We start from the raw sequence: 22518 nt of genomic DNA, 5'->3' as shown, positions 1-22518 counted from the left end.
CCTTTTTTCTGGAACCTAGCCTGATTCAATTCATATATACTGGCCCCTCAACTAGTTTTCAGTTTGAACTAAAACTAGAGGGTTTAGGGGCTTAGGGGGAATATAAGGAAGCTTTACTTTACTAAGAGCAGTGTACATAAGTGAAACAGCCTCTGAGTAGATTATGTAGAAGTAGATTATGTAGAAGAGGCTAAAAAAAATCTAATTTACAGATACATGAGACAGACATAAAGTTCTCCTGAATCTAAGACAAGAACAAGGACTGATTACTGTCTCTACATCAGGAAAATGGGCAGGCTACATTGGGTTAATGGTTCTTATCTGCTATCAAATTCTATGTTTATAGATTATATTTTTTACATAGTGTCTGTCAAACAAGACTCATAATGAGCCATTTATTAGACACTATGTTTTCAGGAGATAATCTTGTTTTTTGTTATTATGCTGTGAGGAAACATCAGCTCCAGAACAGTTACTGACTTGGGCCTCAAGGAGAACTATATCTTTTTTTAACTAAATTATCAAATGTATCAGTTTCATTTTAGCTTATATGCTATATTTTGAACTGTTGTCTACATTCATTCCATGGAATGAGACACCAAACTAGAAAAATAGTTTGCCATTTAGAATATTCTGTTTTATACAAAGCATGTTTTTGAAAATATACGAACCTTTAATGATTCTTCTATGACTCACATTCTGTTATAAATGAAAAAAGGATTTTGGGAAATCATTTGTGAGCCAAAGCACACTATTTAGATATTAAAATTAAAAGAGATTCCATACCATAGTTGTGCTCTGATGGCTGTATCAAAAACCAAAACAGGGTGCCATGATGGGACATTTCTAAGGACCTATGCCAATTTTGTCAGTAGCCATTGATTACCTGTCTTATTGCGGAGGGTGAACCCTGGTGATGTATCTTGAGGGAACCTTTTTCTGTTTTTACCTTATTCTACTGTACCATTGACTGTCATACCTGGATATGACAAAAGAGAGCAATGTCCTCAATTATTGCTACTAAAGATTAGTAACATACCATAAGTAAAGCAACATATGTTCCCTCATGCTAGACAACAAGGGCAAATGGCACATAGGGAGTAAAAAGGCTTGGTCACAAATCTTCTTCAAGTTCTTATTGTCACACACTAGCAGAAACTCTGGCGTTCTATAGCTAAACAGATCTGCAGGTAGTTTGCTGTTCTACCATTACTAGAATCATACACAGATTTGTTTCCTATAATTTGATAAATTATTTGTATTGATTTTTTTGGCTTTAAATTGTTTACATTTAAAACACTTTCTCCACGGCCAAAGGAGCTATAATAGAGTGTTACAGACGTTCACCACATGCCCCTCCTCACTAAGAGGTCTTGAATCTTTTCCTAGGAACAATTTGAGACTAAGGTCTGTGGTCTTGTTCTGGTTATAGATCTTGCCAGATAAGATCCATACTTTTTTGGCTGTAATTTGTAAGGAGTCTTGAGGTTTTAACTTTATGTATTTATAGCTTCATGTTACATGCTAAATGCTCTGATATTTGAGTACAGTTTTGCTATACCCAGTTACCCATAACTTACTGTTATACTTTTTTTAAAAAAAAAATATAAAAAAAAAAGAAAAACAAATATTAAGAATGATCTCACAATTAATATTTTATGTAATTTATTATGTGCACCTAACAAATCATGTAGTGGTGATGGTTTTATTGTGTGTGGCCTATGTGCTAGTTTTGCTGGAAACATTAGTGTAGCCCCTTTGGGTTTTCCTGTTGTGTCACTGTTGTGTATCTGTGGAGTGACCAGCAGAGAGAATTCCTGAGCTTGAAGTCACATGGCAGCCAGAAGCTGTAGGAGGGACTCTCATTAGGCCAGTTCAAACTCTACTAGGAGGAAGAATGATGAGGGGCCTACAGTCCAAAATGTGTGGGAAGCATTGCTCAGCTACATCATCCACCTGATCTGCTGCCCCAGTGTAGCTGTGGAGAGGGTGAATCCAGTTACTGGTACAGCATGTGTACTGCAAGTTGGATCCTCATCCAGATACAGCAAGTGGTTGAAAGAACTTGGCACTCACCTATCGCCAACGTGACTCTATTTTTAATTTCAGTAAAGGGCCCCAAAGCTTCAGCGCACCAACTGCTAACCATCAGTCATTAGGGTGACCCCTAAGGGTGAGTACGCAGGGCTTGGGAGGGTAGTGGGCCCAGTCGGACAGCTTCTGGTTCAGTTAGCCACTGTATTATTTACTTTACTTTTATCTGCATTTATCCTTTAATACATGTTGATTCTGTTTTATTGCTACTGATGTGTATTGCAGTTTTTTTTTATTCTGTTCCTGCCTGTCCATCCATATGCTGGATACTCAGTAGGGAGAAGGCACTGCCACTAACATGTACCCCAACTCCACGGTAGAGGGGGCTCAGGATCTCACTGTAGGAGGCCAGAAGTAAGTCACGGCAGTGACCGGTAGGGGAAAGACACCCCAGAACAGGACTACATTAGGACAATCAATTTTTTTTCTTCAAACATACACTCCAGTCATTAAATCCACTTTAATGCATATGATAGATGTATGGCTTCCCTAAATGTCTGTGGTGTCACCCTCTATAGTATTTGCCCCTTTTCCCCACCCCCAGCTATTTTCACCTTATATACTTATTGCCAGTCAGCACCAGCTATAGCTCAGCAAACACTGCAGAAAGTGCTCCCATTGATTTAGATTGGAGAGCCTTCTTACCACTGATGGGGCAGAAATTGGCAGACTTTCTTTATACATAAATTCTTCTTTAGTCAATGACAGCAAACTTCAGAGCTTTTAGCTGAAGCTGGTTGGACATGTTAAGTGATCCCCAGAAGCCTACTGTGAAAATACCCATGTATCATATGTATACATTTTGGGGCCCTTTCAATTCTTGTCCATTGGATTTACCCTCCATAACGCACCACTGTGTATCTGCTTTTGTCCAGTAAAAACAACCAACTACCATACAAAGAAGGTATCAACCCAGGCATTTCAAATTAAACCTAAAATGACTATGCCATCAAAGCCTACATTACTGATCTGTGTTTCTATTACTTACATAACAATATCTGATTAATAGCTGCAGCTGTGTGCGTGTTTATTTTTTGTTCTTTGCTCTTGGTGGCTACAGCACACAGTATCTGGCAAGGAAGTTACGCTGTGTATTCTTTCTCTGCTGTGCCAGACATAGTGTGCATACCATTACAATGTGATTGTTTTATTTATCAATATTCAATTGTTTAATTATGTATTTAAACATTTAAATCATGATTTAAAGGGGGTCTGACATCAAAGACTACATGCTCCAAGGCCAGACTGGGAATAAAAACCAGCCCTGGGAATAATTGAATACCAGCCCTGTATTAATTGTGAAAACAGTACATTTGTAGGGGTGTAGCCCCAACATATTTTGTTCAGAAAAGGAATACATTATTACATTACATGTATTTAAAAAGCACCGGCAGATTCCGCAACGCTGTTACAGTCAGTAGAACAATTTAGAAACACATACAATAACCCATACAATAACAAACTGGTACAAAGGAGACGAGGGCCCTGCTCTTGTGAGCTTTCAATCTAGTCGATGATTTTTAAATTATAATGTTTGAAAAACACATTAGTCACAAACATGTTAAATATGAAAACACATACTTCCTAATATCACTGTTGCCAATGACATAATTTAATTGGTTGGGACCAACTGTATAGTTCAAATAATGAGAAAACAAGTATGAAAGTTGAAGGAGGGGGAAGTGTGTGAGCTGCATGGATGATCAGAGTGAATGTGTGTATAAATGTATGTATGCATGTATGTATGTAAGTGCAGAGTCCCCTGACCATCACTATACCCACCCACCTCATAATGATGGGGTCATGTAACACTGCTTTCCTGACCCCACTATGCCCCCCCCTTTTTTAAAGAATTTTGTAGCAGCCCAAGGGACAATTGCCTCCAATGTACATTGGAACGTGCATTCTTTAGTTATATTAGTTAAAAAACAGGACTTCTGTCTCACTTAAGTCCTCTTCTGGCTGCCTTTACTGAAACCAGGCGAGCAAGCATTGGTACATAAACTTCTTGAACCTGCTCAGTAGCATTCCCATTAAAGTCACTGAAGTAGCAGCCATTCATATGTGTGCTACAAAATACCAGTGTTCAGATAGCATACATGTGAGTGGCTAATTTCTAAGCTCAAACTAAGGGCTTGAGCGTTCTTTTAAGCTGCGTATATGATAGCTCCACCTGTCTGAGCAGAAAAAAAATAATCTTTTGATATGAGGATCAATGGACAACTTGTAATTTGTGAAAAGCAGAAAAATTTACTATTTTGATGAAAAAAAATTAAATTTAAATTATTATATTCAGTCCTTTATTACGATTTACTTATTTCGCTTTCATTGTATGATCTTATCAAAACATACTATTTCTGAGCTTAATGGATAATAATAAACACTACAATCATGGCTAGGTATTAATAAATAATACATGTTGGCCAGGAGTTGTTCAATATATCCTGTTGAAGCAAAAATCTCCATATGCATGGGAGAACCGAAAGAATCCCATGTGAGATAATAGATGATAAATACATGATGGCTTAAACCTGATAATACATAGGGCAAGAGAATCCACCCCCCCTGCTCAAAAAAAAAACAACAAATCTGAAAAGGAAACAAAAATATTAAAAAGTCCCTAATGTTATTAAAAGCAAAACCATCTGTAGAAACCATGAGGAGCTAAATGGCCGAGTTCAGGAAGAGGGGAGCCAAGTGTCAGTCTGCTGGGGCTATTGCAAGCCTTACTGTGGGAAATGGAAATTGTACATTGTTGCAACACATACCATGTGGTTTTGAGGATTTATTACACAGCCAAAAATGGCACAGAAATATTTTTAAAAGCGCAGACATATAATACACACTGTCAATAGAAGATGGAGGGATTACTGGATAAGACACCCACCCAACACAATCTAACCACAAATAAAGTATGTTATACCAAAACCTTTACTTTCAAGTAGAAATTTCAGCAAATAACACAAAAGCTTTGTTTTAGCAAGACAAAAAAACACAATCACCATTCAAAAAAGAATGAGTACCAAATAAATTGGCAATTGGAAAGTGTGGTTTTTTTCTACGATATTTTTTTTTACCTTTTTTACTAGTATCATTGTACTTTGCATAAAAAATCATTGTTTGAAAACCTTACTCGCAAATATTTTTTAACATTCTTGAATATTTAGATTTTTTATGTAGTGTTAATGTCACTGGCACTTACTTTCTTTCATCACCAAACATTAAGAGGAATACATTTTGCCACAAAAAAAACACCACGTTAATAAATCAGTCATTTTAAGAAAAAAAATCAAATCAAGTGTTACAGAAGAGAAATATATTTCCTAAAAATGTATCATTTTAAATCTGAAACAGTTTAAGTTATTTAGTGATTTTTAAAATGTGTTCTTTTAACATTTTATAATCTATTTTATAAACATGTCAATTCTGTGAAAATATGGTATAAGCTGTGTTAAAGTAGAAATCCAAGTGGCATTAACACAAATTAGTTTTTTCTACTTCAAACAATGTTGCAAAATATATTATTTTGACAGCTGTGTGCTTCTTTGCCCTGCTCTGGCTTAGGTTTGAACCCTGGGCAGCACCCTCAACCACTCCCTCTGTGGCCGCCATCTTCACTGCTGAGCATCTTAAGGTAACACAGCACCTTTTGCTGCATACGAAGAAGACTGTGCCAGCATGACGTAATCCTACATAGTGTAATGGGCCATTTGGCAGATAAGAGATCACCTTTGTAAACGGCCCACTGAGCAGAGGCAGACCAGGAGGCGTAGGGAGTGATTGGTCCAACCAGAGTATAGGTACAATAGTCCGACAGGACCTGTACATTAAACCCAGCACAACCAGCAATTGCTGTGGTTGGCTGCTAATTTGTTGTGCTTTGTTCCACTTTGTGATGGGGGGCTTCTGATTCATGTGTGCAGGGGCCATGTTGTGGAGCAGAGAGCGGGGGCTGCTGATCCAGGTTATGTGTTTTAGGAGAGGGTTGGTGTGGAAAGGACAGACAAATTGTGGTATGTGCTTTGGGGAAGATGAGTTGGGAAGGCAGAAGAAGAGAAGAAATGGGGTGGAGCAAGTTCACAGGAAGTAGATATTAGAGAGAGAGTGCAGGGTAAGAGAAGATGGGGAAGAGACATGCGAAAGAGAGGTTGCAAGAGATGGTGGGAGATAAGGAAAAGGGAGGGAAGAAAAAGAAAGAACGAGAAAGAGGGCATTAAGAAAAAGAGTAAATAGAGGGAGGGATGACAGGCATATATATGATTATAAATAATGGTTACAAAACTGCAGACTTTTCAGCCTAAAATTACAGTTCTGTGGGTTTGCCGTATGCACACACATTTTCACACTAATCCACTAAGCATTAATGTTCATGAGTTGTAATAACTTTATTTCTATAAGCAGTGAAACAGAATCTAGTGATAATGGTATTTCCTTTATGACTCCATTACTGCATTATCAAGATTTAAATTCTTTTTTATTGTTCCCACATCTTAAAATGGAGACTTCAAAGACAGAATATTTTTTTAAGTTGCATTTCAGCAAATTTTTAATGCTGGTTCAGGATGTTCTTAAGCCCTATGAGAACCAAATAATGAGGGACACGATCAAGAAAAACAGATCTAAAACAATGAATACACTTGATATTTCTTATACGTTTATACCAGACATCATATTTTTCTGAAAGTAAATAGTGATTATTAGAATTTTCATGTTTTAAAAAAAAATAAAAAATTATTGGAATCTTATGAAAAGATTAATTTAGGTGTCTGGAAACTACTCCTCTCGGTAAGGAATTTGGTTGCTGTGAGCATCCCTAGTGAGCACCCTATAGTGAGGAAAGCTTCTGCTGGGAGACTGTTTATCTACTACCCTCTGAGTAAAGTAGAACGTACGTTACATCTAAGCCTCTGACCCTAGTTTTAGAAGATGACCTCTTGACATTGCCCATCCTTCCAAATATGTTTGCCGTCTGTATTTTGTTAAATCCCTTCAAGTACCTGATAGTTTATGTCCTGCAAGCCACATGCCATTTTTGTAGCTCTCCTCTGAACTCTCTCCAGTGTGTCAATATTCTTCTGGAGATGGGGTTTCCAGAATTGTACACAAAACACTAGGTGAGGTCTGACCAGAGATTTGCAGAACCACTTCCCCCTTCCTTCTACTAATGCTACTCCCTAGCCAACCCAGTACCCTACTTGCATTATCTGCTTCCATTTAAGTCATCAGAAATAATGGCTTCTAAGTCCTTCCCTTGTTACTGACAGAACAGTGTCCCCAATGGTATATTCTGCCTGGGGAATTTTACGTCTCAAGTGCATTGTTTTACTTTTATCAACATTAAACTGCAGGTGCCACACTTGTGACTTTTAAGTTACTTAAATAATTTGCCATTTGGGTTCCACTCAGAATACCCTGTTGCAGACCTTTGTAACATCTGCAAAAAAACATACTTTACCATCTGTTATATTACTCCTGCCTCCTATCACTTGCCTTATCCATTCAACTATTCAGCATCTAAACCCAAAGACTGTGTCTTCTTAGGGGGACAGTGTCGAATGCCTTACTAAAATCTAGATAAGCTATATCAACTGCTCCTCCCTGGTCTATTATCTTAGCTACCCAAACAAATAAATTAAGTTAGTTTCTATATTTAATAACCTTTCATTACCATATTTAAAGGAAAAACCCAGCCATCATATGTACTTTCAAAAATAACATATTTTCAGGTACAAATGCATGCTGGAATTCTGTGGACTTCTCTGTAAGCATATGTCTCTTCCCCTAGGTTTGGGAAGTAACACACACATCCCCTGCTCCCAGAATATGTATTCAGATCCACTCAGCTCCAGCACAATGAAAGTACTTTCCTGCCACTGGCTGGCTGCTTCAAGCTGCCAATCAATGGCACGAAAATGGGACCACAGTTCTGCGGTTCTGGAGTTGTAGCTTCTCCTAAAGGTAATTTATTTTTAACAGACTGTAGAATAAATACTAAAGTACATACAATGTACTTACATATTCATTCTTCATATATGTGGCTGCATGGGCCACTGGAGTGTCAATTTAATTTACAAACTTGTTTTTCTTTTTTTTAAAGTCTCAGAGTTTACAGTTCTCTATGCGGACATCAGAAGCCTCTTGGATTCAGATTAAAGTATTGGGGTTTAAAAATAACCGCTTTGTTGAATCAGTCTTAAAGTGTGTATATATAGAAAGTGTAAAAAATGCAAAACCTAAACACAGAACTATTGTAATAGCAGCTGCCTGCAGAACAACAAAACAACTGGTATATATTAACTCTGGTACTTCAAAGCCAATGTACAATCCCACAACCATTTTACCATTTCCAAATCAAAATTTTAATGAAATGGTGCACCTTTAAAAAAAAACGAGGAAATAAAAGAAAACACTATATAAAAAAATGACTTAAATGATTACTTATATGTAATATTTAAAAGGTATAATACTGTGTGCGTATAAAGGAATTAAAGCATGCCAGATCTGTCATTTTCTTGCTCTGAAGGTTTAATCAGATAAAACCATAGGCATTTTTAAGAAACTTGTTTTAAGTTTCCATGAGTACCTGCTTTTGTTTCACAAGGCATTTAAGTGTTGCCAGCAAAATATCAAGGTAAAATTTTACTCGATTAAATACCATATTTGCTTTATTATAAAAATCTGAGAAAACTACGTAACTCGTCTTATAATCAAGGTCATTATTTAATCAGATCTCAGATCGGCGGCAAAGCCGACTAAGCCTAGGGCTTTGTCATTCATGTTCTCTCACATTCTCATTTACCGCTCTGCTTTTTCTCTTGTCTCTTTGTTTTTTGTCCGCTTCTCCCCATTGTTAGCTCCTTTATATAGGTATTTCGACAAAAGGGTGGGGCCTCTGCACACACCCTTTCCCTAATTGGCGAAACGGAGACGAAATTAAGAAAAAACAAGAGGCTAGAGATAAAGTGGAGGGGTGGAAAAGGGTTGACAGGAACACGGAAGTGGTTATCGAAGAAGGTAGGAAGACACTGAGAGAATAAATGAGAGCGTGAGAGAGCAACAAAATGCAAACCAAAAATCAGAGCTCTATGCTTTGTTTTCATTCGTTTCATTGGGGTCAAATTAATGAAATTAGCAAATTTTGTTGAAAATTAAAATTTGCAAAAATGGTCTCAAAAGAAAGCTCTATCTGTCCTTAAAATTAAAAAAAAAAACTTTATAACCCCCAATCCTGCACATACCTTTCTTACATAAATGTGTGTATGCATGAGTGCCAAAGTGCAAGTATACATACAGTATGGCAGAGAATAAGTGTGCATATGAATGAGCAACAAAAATCAGTGGTTTGGGGGGGTTTCTCATTCAGATCCAAAGTTTGGGGGGCGTCTTATAATCATACCTGGGAACTCTCCAGGTTTGCCTGGAGATTGCCAGGTGAAACACCGGTTCTCCAGGTCAAGACCCGAATCCTCCGGGTCGTGGGAGCGGGGTCTTGACACGCCCATTTTGCCTTTAAATGGGGATGTTTCCCACTGACATCAGGTATGCTTGTCATAGATATAGCAATTAGTTATGGGAAAGGTTAGGATGTAGATGTGTAGTGCTGCAGAATAATTTGAACATCATCTTTTATATTTTAAGTTTGTTCATGTACAGAATCTTACAATGTTTTGAGGAACATGGCATTTCAATTAGTTTAAATCATTTCCATTTAGAGAACCTATAAAGCACTGCGGAAATTGTTGGCGCTGTATAAATAAATGATAATAATTTTAGAGGCAAAATGCAAACACATGCTCATACAAGCTAACAAAATGTATTTATTTCTGAATATAAGATAAATAAATGTAAATGTACAGCAGGGTAACGCTATTTCATAAAATATAATCATTGTGTTCCTGAAAACATCACTTCTCATTATAAAAAGCAGGTATAACATAAATGCTGAGTTAAAGGGACAGTGAATCCTCAAACTTTATATTAAAAAGGCTGTATTAGTTTTAATGCTAACTTTAAAATCCATTCTTTAATTTTTGAAACACAAACACTGGATAGGTGTGTTTTCACGCAACACTTTTCTGATACTTGAAGAACCAGAAACCAGAAAGGTTGTATTAAGTTGTGTTTATTTACTTTATCAACGCCTTAAGAACAGAGGTGTTTTTTGTACCCTTCTTGACAATGGCTGTTTTAACATTTTTGCAGATGTTACTGCAATTTTCTCCTCTCTCGTTTAGTGCACCCACACAAATTATATGTAATTTTTTCAAGCACAATAGGGGCTTCTTTTGATTTTGATCATATCACCTAAATTTACTGCTCAAAAAGTTCTAATATTTCTCCTGAGTTTAGAAACACCCAATATTTTATGGTTTTTTTTTGCAAATCTTGCGCCCTTGTCCTATTTGGAAGCAGGTCAATTCAGTTTACCCCCATCAAGCCATACATGCTTGAATATTGCACTTTGGGTAAGAATTTACAGCTTCTGGTATATGTTGCTCCCAAACAACACCACAATGTGTTCAGCAACATCTCCTAAGTACAGTGATACCACCAAAATGCTTGTCATATTGTTTTGGGGCTAAAGGGCCCATCTGCCCCCTGGGCTATACTACCACTTTTACACAAGGCGTTTTATGGTATGAAGTGTATGAGTAGGTAAAGGGAGGTTAGCAAATGGACTTTAATGGAGAACCAACTATACATAGGAAAACTACTATTTCTCTGCTTGTATAATTTCTTTGAAAGGGTGTTTCATACACAGTGGGTAGTAGCACATTTCCAAAAACACTTTTATAAATAAATGCTGCATTAGAACCATCATTCTTAGAACTGGTGATGGTCTTTTCTGGAAATATGTCTTTGATCATGTAAAATGTTGCTTTATTCCTATTTTTTGTTAAAAACACATGTCATGTGAAACAAAGCTAGCACCAATCGACTGTGCTAGCTTATTAAAATGTTCTGTGTTTTTATGATTAAGCTTTCAGAAGAAATAACAAAGTGACAGATTAAGTAAGGTTTATTTTATGGAACAGTGCATTTTGGCTACACGGAAGGGTTACTACAACTCAGATTATCAATAATAAAAGTTTGTATAGCTATAGACCAAAATAGAGAAATATATGCAAATGTTTAAGTGTGAAAAAAATGTAACATATAAAAAGCTAAATGTTTATACTGATAATATATAGCATTGCTTTCAAACTCAGAATTCAGTAAATGCTAAATTATATTTACGTTAATGTTGGACTAGAAGGCCTGGCTAAACTCATAAAAGCATGTCTTTATGGATCTTTCTTTGTGTATTGGGACATACCTCTTATTTATTGCAATCATGGTTTGGTCCCTTACTTCCAGTAAAGTAAAATGTTAATGCTTTAGCATATTAAGACATTTGGGACAATGCTATGCTTTCAACTTTGTGGGAACAGTTTGAGGAAGGCATGTTTCTATTCCAGCATCACTGTGCTCCAGTACACAAAGCAAGGTCCATAAAGACATGATTGGAAGAACTTGACTGGCCGCACAGAGCCCTGACCTCAACCCCATTGAACATCTCTGGGATGAACCGTGAGTCGGGCCTTCTCATCCAACATCAGTACCTGACCTCACAAATGCTCAACGGCATTAAAGGGCAACAATTCCCACAGAAACCCTCTGAAATCTTGTGGAAATCCTTCCCAGAAGAGTGAAAGCTAAGCTGCAAAAGGGGGGACCGACTTCAAATTAATGTCTATGGGATGTCATCAAAGTAATTACAACAAATAATGTTTCATGTGTTCACAGTTCAAATACTTGATTAAGGAAAGGGGTGTACTGAGAAAATAGGAGTGGGTAGCGCAGGGGGTCTCCCATTCCTGGCGAGTATTGTCCCGTGACCTCTGGTCCTTAATGTGGTCATTACAACATGTGTTTCTCTTGGATATGAGATGGCTCTCCTCCCCAGTAAGTAACCATAACCGACTTAATGGGTCATTTGCAGTTTCCCTGTACCAGCTGTGTGTATACGTGCATTACTTAAAGTTTGAGGCAAGCACATACTACAGATTGGATCTACTATTACCAAAATGTACCAAGGCAAATGCACAATTCTAGTGCTTATACCGGACACTATAATTTATTATTTAGAGGGTTTAGTTGCTACATGGATTATAAATCAGCACCACTTGCTTTGTTACTTTTGTAAACAATGGCTATTATGTCTAAAGATCTCCCCACCACATGAAATCAATTATTGTTAATATATAGTATTACAAAAATAGACATGATAATGGTTTATCTTGGTCATTTAACAAAATGCAAAGGAAGTGAACAAGAAATGTCAGAATCAAATCAATATTTCAGTAGACCACCCTTTGCTTTAAAAAAAAACATCAATTCCTCTAGGTATATTTACACAAAGTCACTTGCACTGAAACAGAAACATCTGTGGAGGAGGAATAAAACTGGGTGAGGAACAACCAAACTAATTAACAAGGTGAGGTTGCTGAGGACAGTTTAATGTCAAAAGCCATGACAAGAGCACAGTAACTAGACACAAGGTAGTTATGCTGCATCAGACAGAAATTTCAAGGCAGACAGGGACTTCCTGGTGTTCTGTCCAACCACTTTTCAAGATAAATATTGATTTGATTTAGATTTTCTTTGTTTACTCGACTTGCATTTTGTTAAATAATACAAAAAAAATATGAACGTATCTATTTTTGAAAGTATGCTTACGTCACATTATTTTTCAGCATTTCACAGTACTGTAAGTTTAGTTGTTTTTGATACATGGATCCATATTTTTGCTTCCTTTTTGTATCCACCCAAACCCAATATCTTTAACCCCTCTTAATTAAGTTGACTTGTCCTCAGATACTGACATATTTCATCATTTATGGTCCTCTCTGAACTTTCTTTCAAAATTACAAATTGTAGAAACATAAATGTATCAGTTTCTACGGCATGATTTCAGTTTAATTGTACAACATCCTGTAGATATATCATCACAATATATTAATATAATGGAATTATACATAAATTAAGATTCTGCTGAAACTCGATTCTCACCTGAAAGTTACCAAAGCAACTTCCTCCTGGCAGAGTAACATAACACACAAACGGAGGATCTGGGGATGGGACCGATTCATAAACAACCAAACTTTCGCTAGGAAAAGCTGCCTTCCTCTTCTCTTTAGTTTCCCAGAAATCTTGAAGTAACGCTACCACGTTCACTAGAGAAATAAAACACAACATGGAAAATGTTATATAATATTGGTAAGAAATGTTGGAATGGTGGATGCCTATTGAAAAATGTAAACAAAAAAAATGTGCATTAGATTTTTACTTGAAAAGGCTTTTTTTTTTCACTCTTAAAGAAGTATTTAAATGGCTAAATATCCTTACCTAAACAAAGACGATCAATGTGCATTAATGTTTTCAGCAAACTGGGTTTCAGTGTTGGTAGCCCTTAAGATAATGGCTTGAGCATATTTGAATCAGCATTACGTTACTCATCATGCTTTAAAGAAATCAATGGCACTCTAAATGCATGCAATATCTTCTTATTAAGAAACGTAAGGTAGTTTTTATACTATCCGTTTCCTTATGTCTATATTTATAGCATGATCTATAGAATTGTCATCAGTTGCTAGTGATTGCACTTGCTCGCTGTAGGTATACTCATCAATGGACCTTGTTACACACATGTATATGCAGTCCATAAAAGGGGATTTAAATAAATTATTACCTTATTTCATATAACTAAAATAGAAAAATATTTGTTAAAACAATAGTCTGGGTGGTGTTTAAATGTTATAGATTTATTACACACATACAGTATTTTTTATCTTTATACAGTAAAGCAAAACAATGACATATTAGCATCAGTAACCATATCAAGCTAAACAGCCTTTAAAACAACTGTAGTTATTCAAGAAAATTAGCCTATATGCTTGTTTCAGCTGGTTATGTTTTAAATGACCTTAAAATCAAATGTCTGTACAAATAAACAGAACACTGAGTGATCTAACAGCTAAAAAACTGCATTTTTTTATCAGTGGATTCCCAATGAAGAGGTGAACATGCAGACATTTATGTAATTCTGAGAATAACTTTCTATTACTCATCTGGAATCAACTATACCAGCTTTGGTTTCCAATGTAATTGTAACTTATACATCAGATGACCTGACTATGTATATATAAGTTGTTTCTAATATGGCGTGAAATTAAAGTTATTCATGTCATTGAAAAAGCCTCCTGCTTCTTTTTTAGCCTGGGGTGTTCTGGGAAAATATGTCACAAATGGATTGAGTCAAAACAGTAACTGGCAATATGTGAGGCTAGTGACAGAATACAGATATCAGCTACTTGTGGAGTTGGGTTTTGCTTGGCTGAATGATGTTGATACTGGAAGAGAACTAATGGTAAAAGACAAATAGCTACTCCAAACCTTGGAAGTACTCTAGAAACCCAGTATTTAGAATACCAGGTATACTAGAATAATATTCTGAGATGATGTATAATGAATGATACACTATGTGAGTTTATTTAATTGATTGCAATCAGCCAATAAACTCTTATATGTGATATTTTGGTGTATTGAAGAAGGTGAAGTCGTGGAATAATCTGCTCAGATATAAATAAACATTCAATCAATATTATGCGGATGAAGAAAGAAGAAAGCAGATTGAAAATTGAAGAGAAGGGAGAAGATAGAAGATGAAGAAGTTGCGGGAGTCAAAGAAGTCAGCAGAAGTGAAAGTGGTCGACACAGAAGCTAGGGAAACATTTAGAGAGCATGAGAGAGAGTAAATGATAAGTGTGAGAGTGTGAGTGAATGTGAACCCATGTGGAGGTCTGGCCTCGTAAGAATCGCCAAATTTACCAAAATGTTATCTGCATAATTACAGCACTAAATTACAGCACTAAATCAAATGTTAAACCTGGAGAATATCAGTAAAGTTCCATTTATTTTCATGTAGATTGGGAAATTTTCTAAACTGTTCTTCCTGTTACTATTATTTTTACTTTCTGATTGTTACCTTGTTAGAACGTTTCCTTCTCTTATTCTACTCAATGAAAGATTCCAAACCTTAATAGTTTTTAAAAGAGATACAACCAAGCATAATAAAAAAGACTCAAGCTAATTTGGAAATTTAAAATAATAATAAAAATAATAATAATAATAATATACAATAATATCCAAAAACTATCCAATGCACTTTACAGATTCCACAAAGATGCATGTGTCAAAGACAAAGGTAGCCCACTCTTCCATCTCTCCATGCTTACCTTTTGTTTCACAGCCTTCCCTGTCTGCCCATGTGTTCTACGTTATACATAGTTATGAAAATGGCGCAGATGGACATATTCCAACACAATAATCATATGTCTAACAATGCCCACATCATGTAAAAAGCATGGATATTTAATAGGTTATTTTGTACATGATTCAAAATTGCTAAAATTATGTTTTTTGTTTTTGTTTAATACAGGTGTTTTTACATACTAGCACTAATCAGCATTACCTTTTATGTGTTTCTTTTGTATTAAAAGAATGTCTAATTTGTGTGGTTACAAACATAGAAAAATGGTATTTAGTGTATAAAAAGCCCTTGGTGCTGAAGAGCGTAATATCAAACAAGAATGAAAATTCTATTTTAAGAATGCATTGAAAGGCCTTGACATGAATTTATTCCTCACAAAAATCGCTAGATCCTGATTCTTCTTGTCTGTTCACATTAGCCGTTGGCTTGAGTGAACTGTTTATATTTCTGAGATGGAAGTGGCTGACAGGAGAAAACTATAATATGCATTTAGCAGCACATATTGATGATATCAAATAAACAGCATGAAGGTTTTGGTTTGGATATCTAAAAAGAATGAATGACTGGAACCGTACTCCAAGTGAAAAGTATCAACAAAGACTTACGAAATTCCCGTCAGAATAATTTTGGCTTGGCTGCATGAAAACTACAGGAATTTAGCTAGGATTGTGCATTAAAAGAACACTTGTCATGTCAAAACCAAGAAGCCCCAGAATTTGAACTCAAATTTTAAAGACCCTGATTCACCTGCAACTTCAAAGGTTTACTGTATAAAAATGTCAAATAAAATCCACTCAGGATTTGAACAGCAAACATTTCTTTCCATGTAAATTAGTCTCAGATGTAATACATTGCTTCTTCAGCAAAATCTTCAAGAGGATTCAGCTGCACATAGCCAGGTGTAGGCCAATAATATATACATACATACATATATATATATATATATATACATATATATATCTCAAGGACGTTTCTGGCTGTGTAACACATGTAAGTTACACAATGTGCCACTGGAACACAGGAGGGATGCTTGCTATAAAAGGGCCTCTGTATGCCTATGACAGAGGTGTCCAAGTTTTTTCCGCAGTGGACCACTTTTTGTAGTGTGCTCCCCTCACTACAGTGCCATTACTGCTTCAGATCTCAATGTCTGGTGGGCCTCATTTTTGACGCCCCTGGCACTATTTAGATATATATTAGAAATCTGCCACTTCCAGGTATGATAGTCTACTTGACATGCAAATGGTCCAAAAACAGTTTGGATACATTTTTGGCTTGTTTTTAGCTCATTTGTTTTTGGTCAATGAATTACTTTCCCTGCCCATTCAGTTCGGATAAAAATTGGGGGGCGGGGGGGTAGTTTGAGAACAAAAATAAGTTGCTCGGTGCCCACATTCACTCACACTCTCATTCATGTTCACTCTCTCATGCGCTCTAAAATTTTCCATACCCTTTCTGCCAACCACTTCCATACCCATATCTTTTCACTTTTGTTTTATTCCGCATCTCCACGAATTAACCAGTGATGTCCTCTTGCCTGATCCTCCAATTGAGGGAGGAGGACGTCACCTTAGGACAAAATGGCCGTACTTTTGGTGGCGTCCTCTCACCCAACTGGAGGATCGGCGTGACCTGAAGGGAACTTCCACCAAAATCGCGGCGCTTTTCGTGACGTTCTGTGCCCTGATGGGAGGATCAGACAATAGGACTTTGTCAGAAGTGGTGACATTTTGACGGAAGTTTGTGCCAGGTTATGGCCATGGAGATGCGGATGAAGATAGAAGATGAAAGAAAGAAGATATAGAATATGTCCAAGTGGAAGCAGAAGCGATCAGCAGAAAAGGTAGGGAAACATTTGGGAGTGTGAGTGAATGAGAATAAGAATGCAAGTTAATATTGCCTTCTTCTGATCTGAGCTGCAGGCTTACATCACAGGAGTCCTGGGTATTTCTTTTCAAAATACGGTAGAATGGGCGATCTTTGGAATATTTCCGCAAACTTTGCACCACAGTGCTTTCCGGGCCAGGCCTCTCCTTAGTATCCTATCGGCTGTAGGTAAACAAGTTATTTTATCCCAGTGGATATCCCCTCAGACACCCTCTCTGGAAATGGTCATATCCCGAGTACAATTTTGGACTGTATTGAGTCCATTCTACATAAGGAAAGCAAGGTCAATCATTTTTTAATAGGTGGTCTCCATACATAGCGACTCTAGATTGATCCACACAGAATTCCATCTTTCTAGCTTTCAATACTACTCAATGGTATTGCGTACAAGTCCTCAAAGGTCAATGCCCCATTCCGGGGTTCCAGGGATGATTGAGCTAGGGCAGGGAATTTTGTGATGGCCCAGGGGAGTCCGGCTATGGAGGTTGAGAGCCTTCTGTTTAATTTTTCCTGTTTGCCTCATTTCTGTATCTCCTGACGCAAATTATGCTGTTTTTCATTGTCATTCAATGATATCCTACTATTTATTTGTGTCTGACAAATCTATGGATTGTATTGATTTGTAATGCTAATTGTAGTAGTATTGCACATTACTACTGTTATTTCAAGTAATACTTTCCCAATTAATAAAGAAATTTAAAAAAAGAATGTAAGTTAAAGGGCCTGCAAAAATTTGGCGCTGTTTTCGTCTGCTTTGTGGATGGGGGGTATAGCCTGTTTTTGTTGCTTCATATGAATTACCTAATTACCGAATTCTGTAAATTTGCAGTTTGTACAAATTCAAATGCACTAGTATAGTCTCCATTGTATTTCTAATTCTATTTCATGGGAAAACCCCCCAAAAACGGCCAGTGTAGTCACCGTGGATGAACACAACTTAATTGTAATGGACAAATGATATAAGTTAAATGTACATTTGACAGTCATCAACACCATAGTGGAACTAACACAGCTTGAGGCCTAATAAAAATAATCGACATGTGTTTCTTGTTTCTCTATTATAAATGTAATTATATCATAATTAAATATATGGTAACTTGCAGTTTTATCCTTTGCAATGTATATTTTACCAAGATAATGTCACGGACTGGGTCCAAGCTGGTGACTGGAAGGACCCAGCGCACCCGATGTAGTTTGCAGGAGTCACGATGCAGCAGTGGAGTCTGGGGCAGGGCCTGGTTGCAGGGTGACCACACTCGCCCAGGCGTTGAGCACCTAGGTTAGTGCAGCCAAACACCAGCGCCCTGATATGGCAGCAGATGTAATCCAGAACCAAACGAATCCTGCAGGCACCCTGGAGCAGGCATGAAGCATATCACTGAATCACGAGCAGGATGCTGCAGGCTGGGAGAATGAAGGCTAAGCAAAGGGTTAATAAAGCAGACACATAACAAGCAAGGGAAAGGGAGACCAGGCAAGAAACATGATATGAGATATACACGAGAAGTGGCTAGAAACATGACATGAATAGCGTAAAGTATAAACAGGCACAAGACAAGGAATAAACATAACCTGACAAGACATACATGGTACAGGGCACAACAAAGGACAGGGAAGAAGGCAAGGAACACAGGGGAAGGAGTGAGGAGCCGGAACCCTCGGACGCTTCTTCCTTTAAGCAAGGATAGGAAATCTTAACTGGGACATGGGGAGAGGAGAGAGGAACCGGAATCCTCAGATGATTCAAGGAAGAAGGGCAAAGGTACATAAGAGACAGACAAACATGAATACAGAAACTAGCCTAGGACTACATGATAACTATTGGAGATTCCGTCACATGATATGGCCATAGTATGCTTAGCCCACCACTACGCCAAAGTACTCCAATGACGGTGGGTCCTAACGCTAATCCCTGCTGACAAAGATACAAAACAAACCACACATGTAAACCAAACACACAGCACTGAGACATACCTTAGACTGAAGACTGCAGACAGAGACAAACAGAACACACAGGTGGGGCACACCTAATAAAGGAAGCAGAGCTAAAGCAAAGAGCCGGAGCAGAAGCAAGGAATGGAAAATAGAACAAAGCAAAAGGAAATCCAGGAATGGATCAAAGCAACGCAGAGAAACTAAAGCAGGACAGATATGAAGCTCCGCAGCCTGGGCAGAACGTGACAGATAATTTGTTTCATGTAGACACTCATATGTCACTATTTGCCAGGGTTATTAAGCATTATAATTCAGCGGGTGTGTACATTAGCAAATACTACTTCACAAATAAAGATCTATAGAAGAATGCATAATCTAATAAAGATGTCTTGGTTAATATCACTCCAGGATTTGTATCACTGCACAGATCCATTTCCAGACACCGACAATGATGTTATTCAGTTCTAACTTTCATACACACAAAACTACAGGGAAATTTGACATTTCCAGTTGAAAACAAATATCATATAGAGGATTCTGATTCAGACCAATTAATTTTGCGAACAGTGGAATGCATACTGTATCTGTACAGAAAAGAATATTCTTGTTTTCAGCATCACGGAATAAAAAAAACATATCCTATATGCCTGCCATCAATTATTCTGAAATCAAAGTAGTAGCCAAGAACCCTAGAACCATGTATGATTCAATATTCAGTAAGGAAGCATAAAGTGAACAGGATGGGAAAACATGTCAGCATTAAATTACATGGGGATATGTTTATGAACTCTACTTTTTGAGCTGTCCCGCTCATGAAAAACATTTAATAATTTTAGTGTGGGGGGGTGGGGGGTGGAAGGAAACTTCACACAGTTGGTACCCATAGTGCAATTAAATACCCTTGGCTATTTCAGGTGAATGGGTCATCTTATGACATTTTCCCTAATGTGCTGTACTGTCCCCATTACAGTTTAATGTATATATCTGGTCGTTGGGGAATATTATATGTAGAGTTTACCATGATACTCTGTAACAGTCTTCAGCTGGTGCAGAACAGGGCTGGATGCTGAGGCATGTTGTTTTTTTTCTTTGACCATACCAATCTTATGCTCATTGCTCTCTACTGGATGCCTAATTCAAAACGGTATAAATATCAAGCAAACCATCAAAAGGGTTAAATTCAGGCATGTTTAATATAATGCATGACTGAGGCAGATAATGCGTTTTGATGACTGGGGTACATAATCTCCAAAACTGTGTGTGTTCATATTGGGTGGTCTTACCTTTTCAACTTATTTTGGACTTCCCATATGCTTTGTTTCTGTCATGAGTTACTGCCCTGACACTCTGTGGGCTAAAAAAGAAGTCTTTATTTTATCTATCTTGATAAATGTGTTTTTAGGAAGCCAATTAAGACTCTGGATGGGTTACTTAGAACTCAGCATATAACTTAAACCAGATGCATGAAATCAAAATATTATATATATATTTTAAGGAGCCCCAGTGATAAATAAATCAAGGTTACTTAGGTTGTCAGGAATAAAATGCTGAATCAGACTTTTGTGTAGCAACTACATTTGTTGCCTATGGAGCATCTCTATAATAAGGTAGACTTGGGTAACTAAGTGAGTAATGCAGTATGCCACTACATTGTTTTCAACCAAGCTCATTAAAGACTTTAATGGCTTTTTAAAGCTAAAGTAACGGCAAAATTAAACATGGCAACATAGTTTCAACTGTTGAAAACAGCTTGAAATCCAGTGAAGCTTGGAGGTACTTCCAACAAATAAAATTAACTGAGGACTGATGCAGCTAGGTAATGGGGAAACATTTTGGTGATGAAAGTCTTTCAGAAGGGACTATTGACATCCCAGAGAATTTTTGGATGTTTGGTAGAGGAAATATTTGGCACCCCTGCTTTAGGCCTGAAGATGCGCTTCTGTTCATGGACGGTGCAATACTTTGCACAATAAAACAAAGATTTACTAAACAAAGATGCACTGAATACACTAGAAGACACTGTTGTGTTCAGTAGCATGGATACAATCTTGACTGATGATGAGCAGAAAAAAGCAACATTTTCCAGAGGAATTTTAAAATACATTGACACCTTCAATTCTAAACAAGACTTCACGAACAGAATTGCACAAAAGTTTTTTAAAAAAAACCCTGGCAGTCTCTGTATCATTTGGTGCCTTCGAATAGTGATTATTCTTTCATTTTGAAACAAAGTCAATTTCCATTACGTTTTAGTCTTCCAATGAAACAAAAGTCAGGGTCAGACTTTAAATATATTTATCCCAACATGTATTTAGGATGGATATTTGTATGTCACTTTTTCTAGAACGACAGGTGGAAAGGCAGTCAAGATGACTCAGGGTTGCTTGGTACCCTCAAGTAAAACAGTTTATACCCCAAATGTTGTTTAGAAAGAGATTTTTTATATGCAAGAATTATTATTATCCCGTCCAATGTGTCTGCGGTACCGCAGGCTTTATTAATTAGTATTAGACTATTAGTATTAGAATAAGTAATTCATATTTGTCTTTTACAGTTAATTCGTCAACTGTATTAGCGTATATGAAATAAACAATTTTAAAAAAACTATTCAAATAAGTATAAACATAGACTAATAGGCATTGTTAGCTAATGAGAACTGGCTGCATGGCATCATTCAAAGTTATTAAAATGAATCCAGTGCCAAAAACTCAAGTCCCTTTAGAGTGTTAATGGCAATATGGCTAGCATCCAACCTAAAAGGCACCATCTCAGTGCACATGCAAAATAGCCGGTATTATTAACTACAGACACATTGCATCCGTTTAGTATTTGGGGTACATTTAACTTGCATCTAGTTGTTATACAAAATGAGACCATAAGGTTTTGATGCAAGCTTTGTTTTGTTACAATGAACATTAAAAATAAAAGTGTGTAATGAAGGGGACTGATCTATTAACCTGCTCACCAACATTTAAAATGGCCAAAAGGGGACACTGTTTTAATGTGTGTTGTCAGTGGCGTAGCTAGGGTGCTACTGAGATGTCTCAAGTGACTTTATGACCTACTGATGTAACAGCAAGGTATTTATACATTTTATTCACATACATTTGAGTTATAAAGTCATTTTCTTTAGTGTACATTGTGATTACAGGGCTGAAGAAAACTCATTGCACTCGTCTCCTTCATGGGGAGCACTCCTGAAGCTGGCATCCAACCCCCCACTCCCCAATCTAATTTAACATATCCCACACGCAGTACATGAGACTGGGAAGACTGGAACAGAGGCCCGA

At 37.1% G+C, this 22518-nt stretch overlaps 1 protein-coding gene across 1 annotated transcript in view; it reads right to left on the bottom strand.

Annotated features, from left to right (window-relative positions):
* The window catches only part of LIX1 (limb and CNS expressed 1), a 67065-nt gene that overhangs the window by 30173 nt on the left and 14374 nt on the right, over nucleotides 1-22518 (bottom strand). The window contains exon 2 of the mRNA XM_053474728.1: nucleotides 13147-13310. Within this exon, the coding sequence (XP_053330703.1) occupies nucleotides 13147-13310 (164 nt within the window). The remainder of the gene's footprint in view (nucleotides 1-13146; nucleotides 13311-22518) is intronic.

Source organism: Spea bombifrons, chromosome 1, assembly GCF_027358695.1.
Source record: "Spea bombifrons isolate aSpeBom1 chromosome 1, aSpeBom1.2.pri, whole genome shotgun sequence".
Taxonomy (NCBI): Eukaryota; Metazoa; Chordata; class Amphibia; order Anura; family Pelobatidae; genus Spea; species Spea bombifrons.
This window is presented reverse-complemented; position numbering and strand designations above follow the sequence as displayed.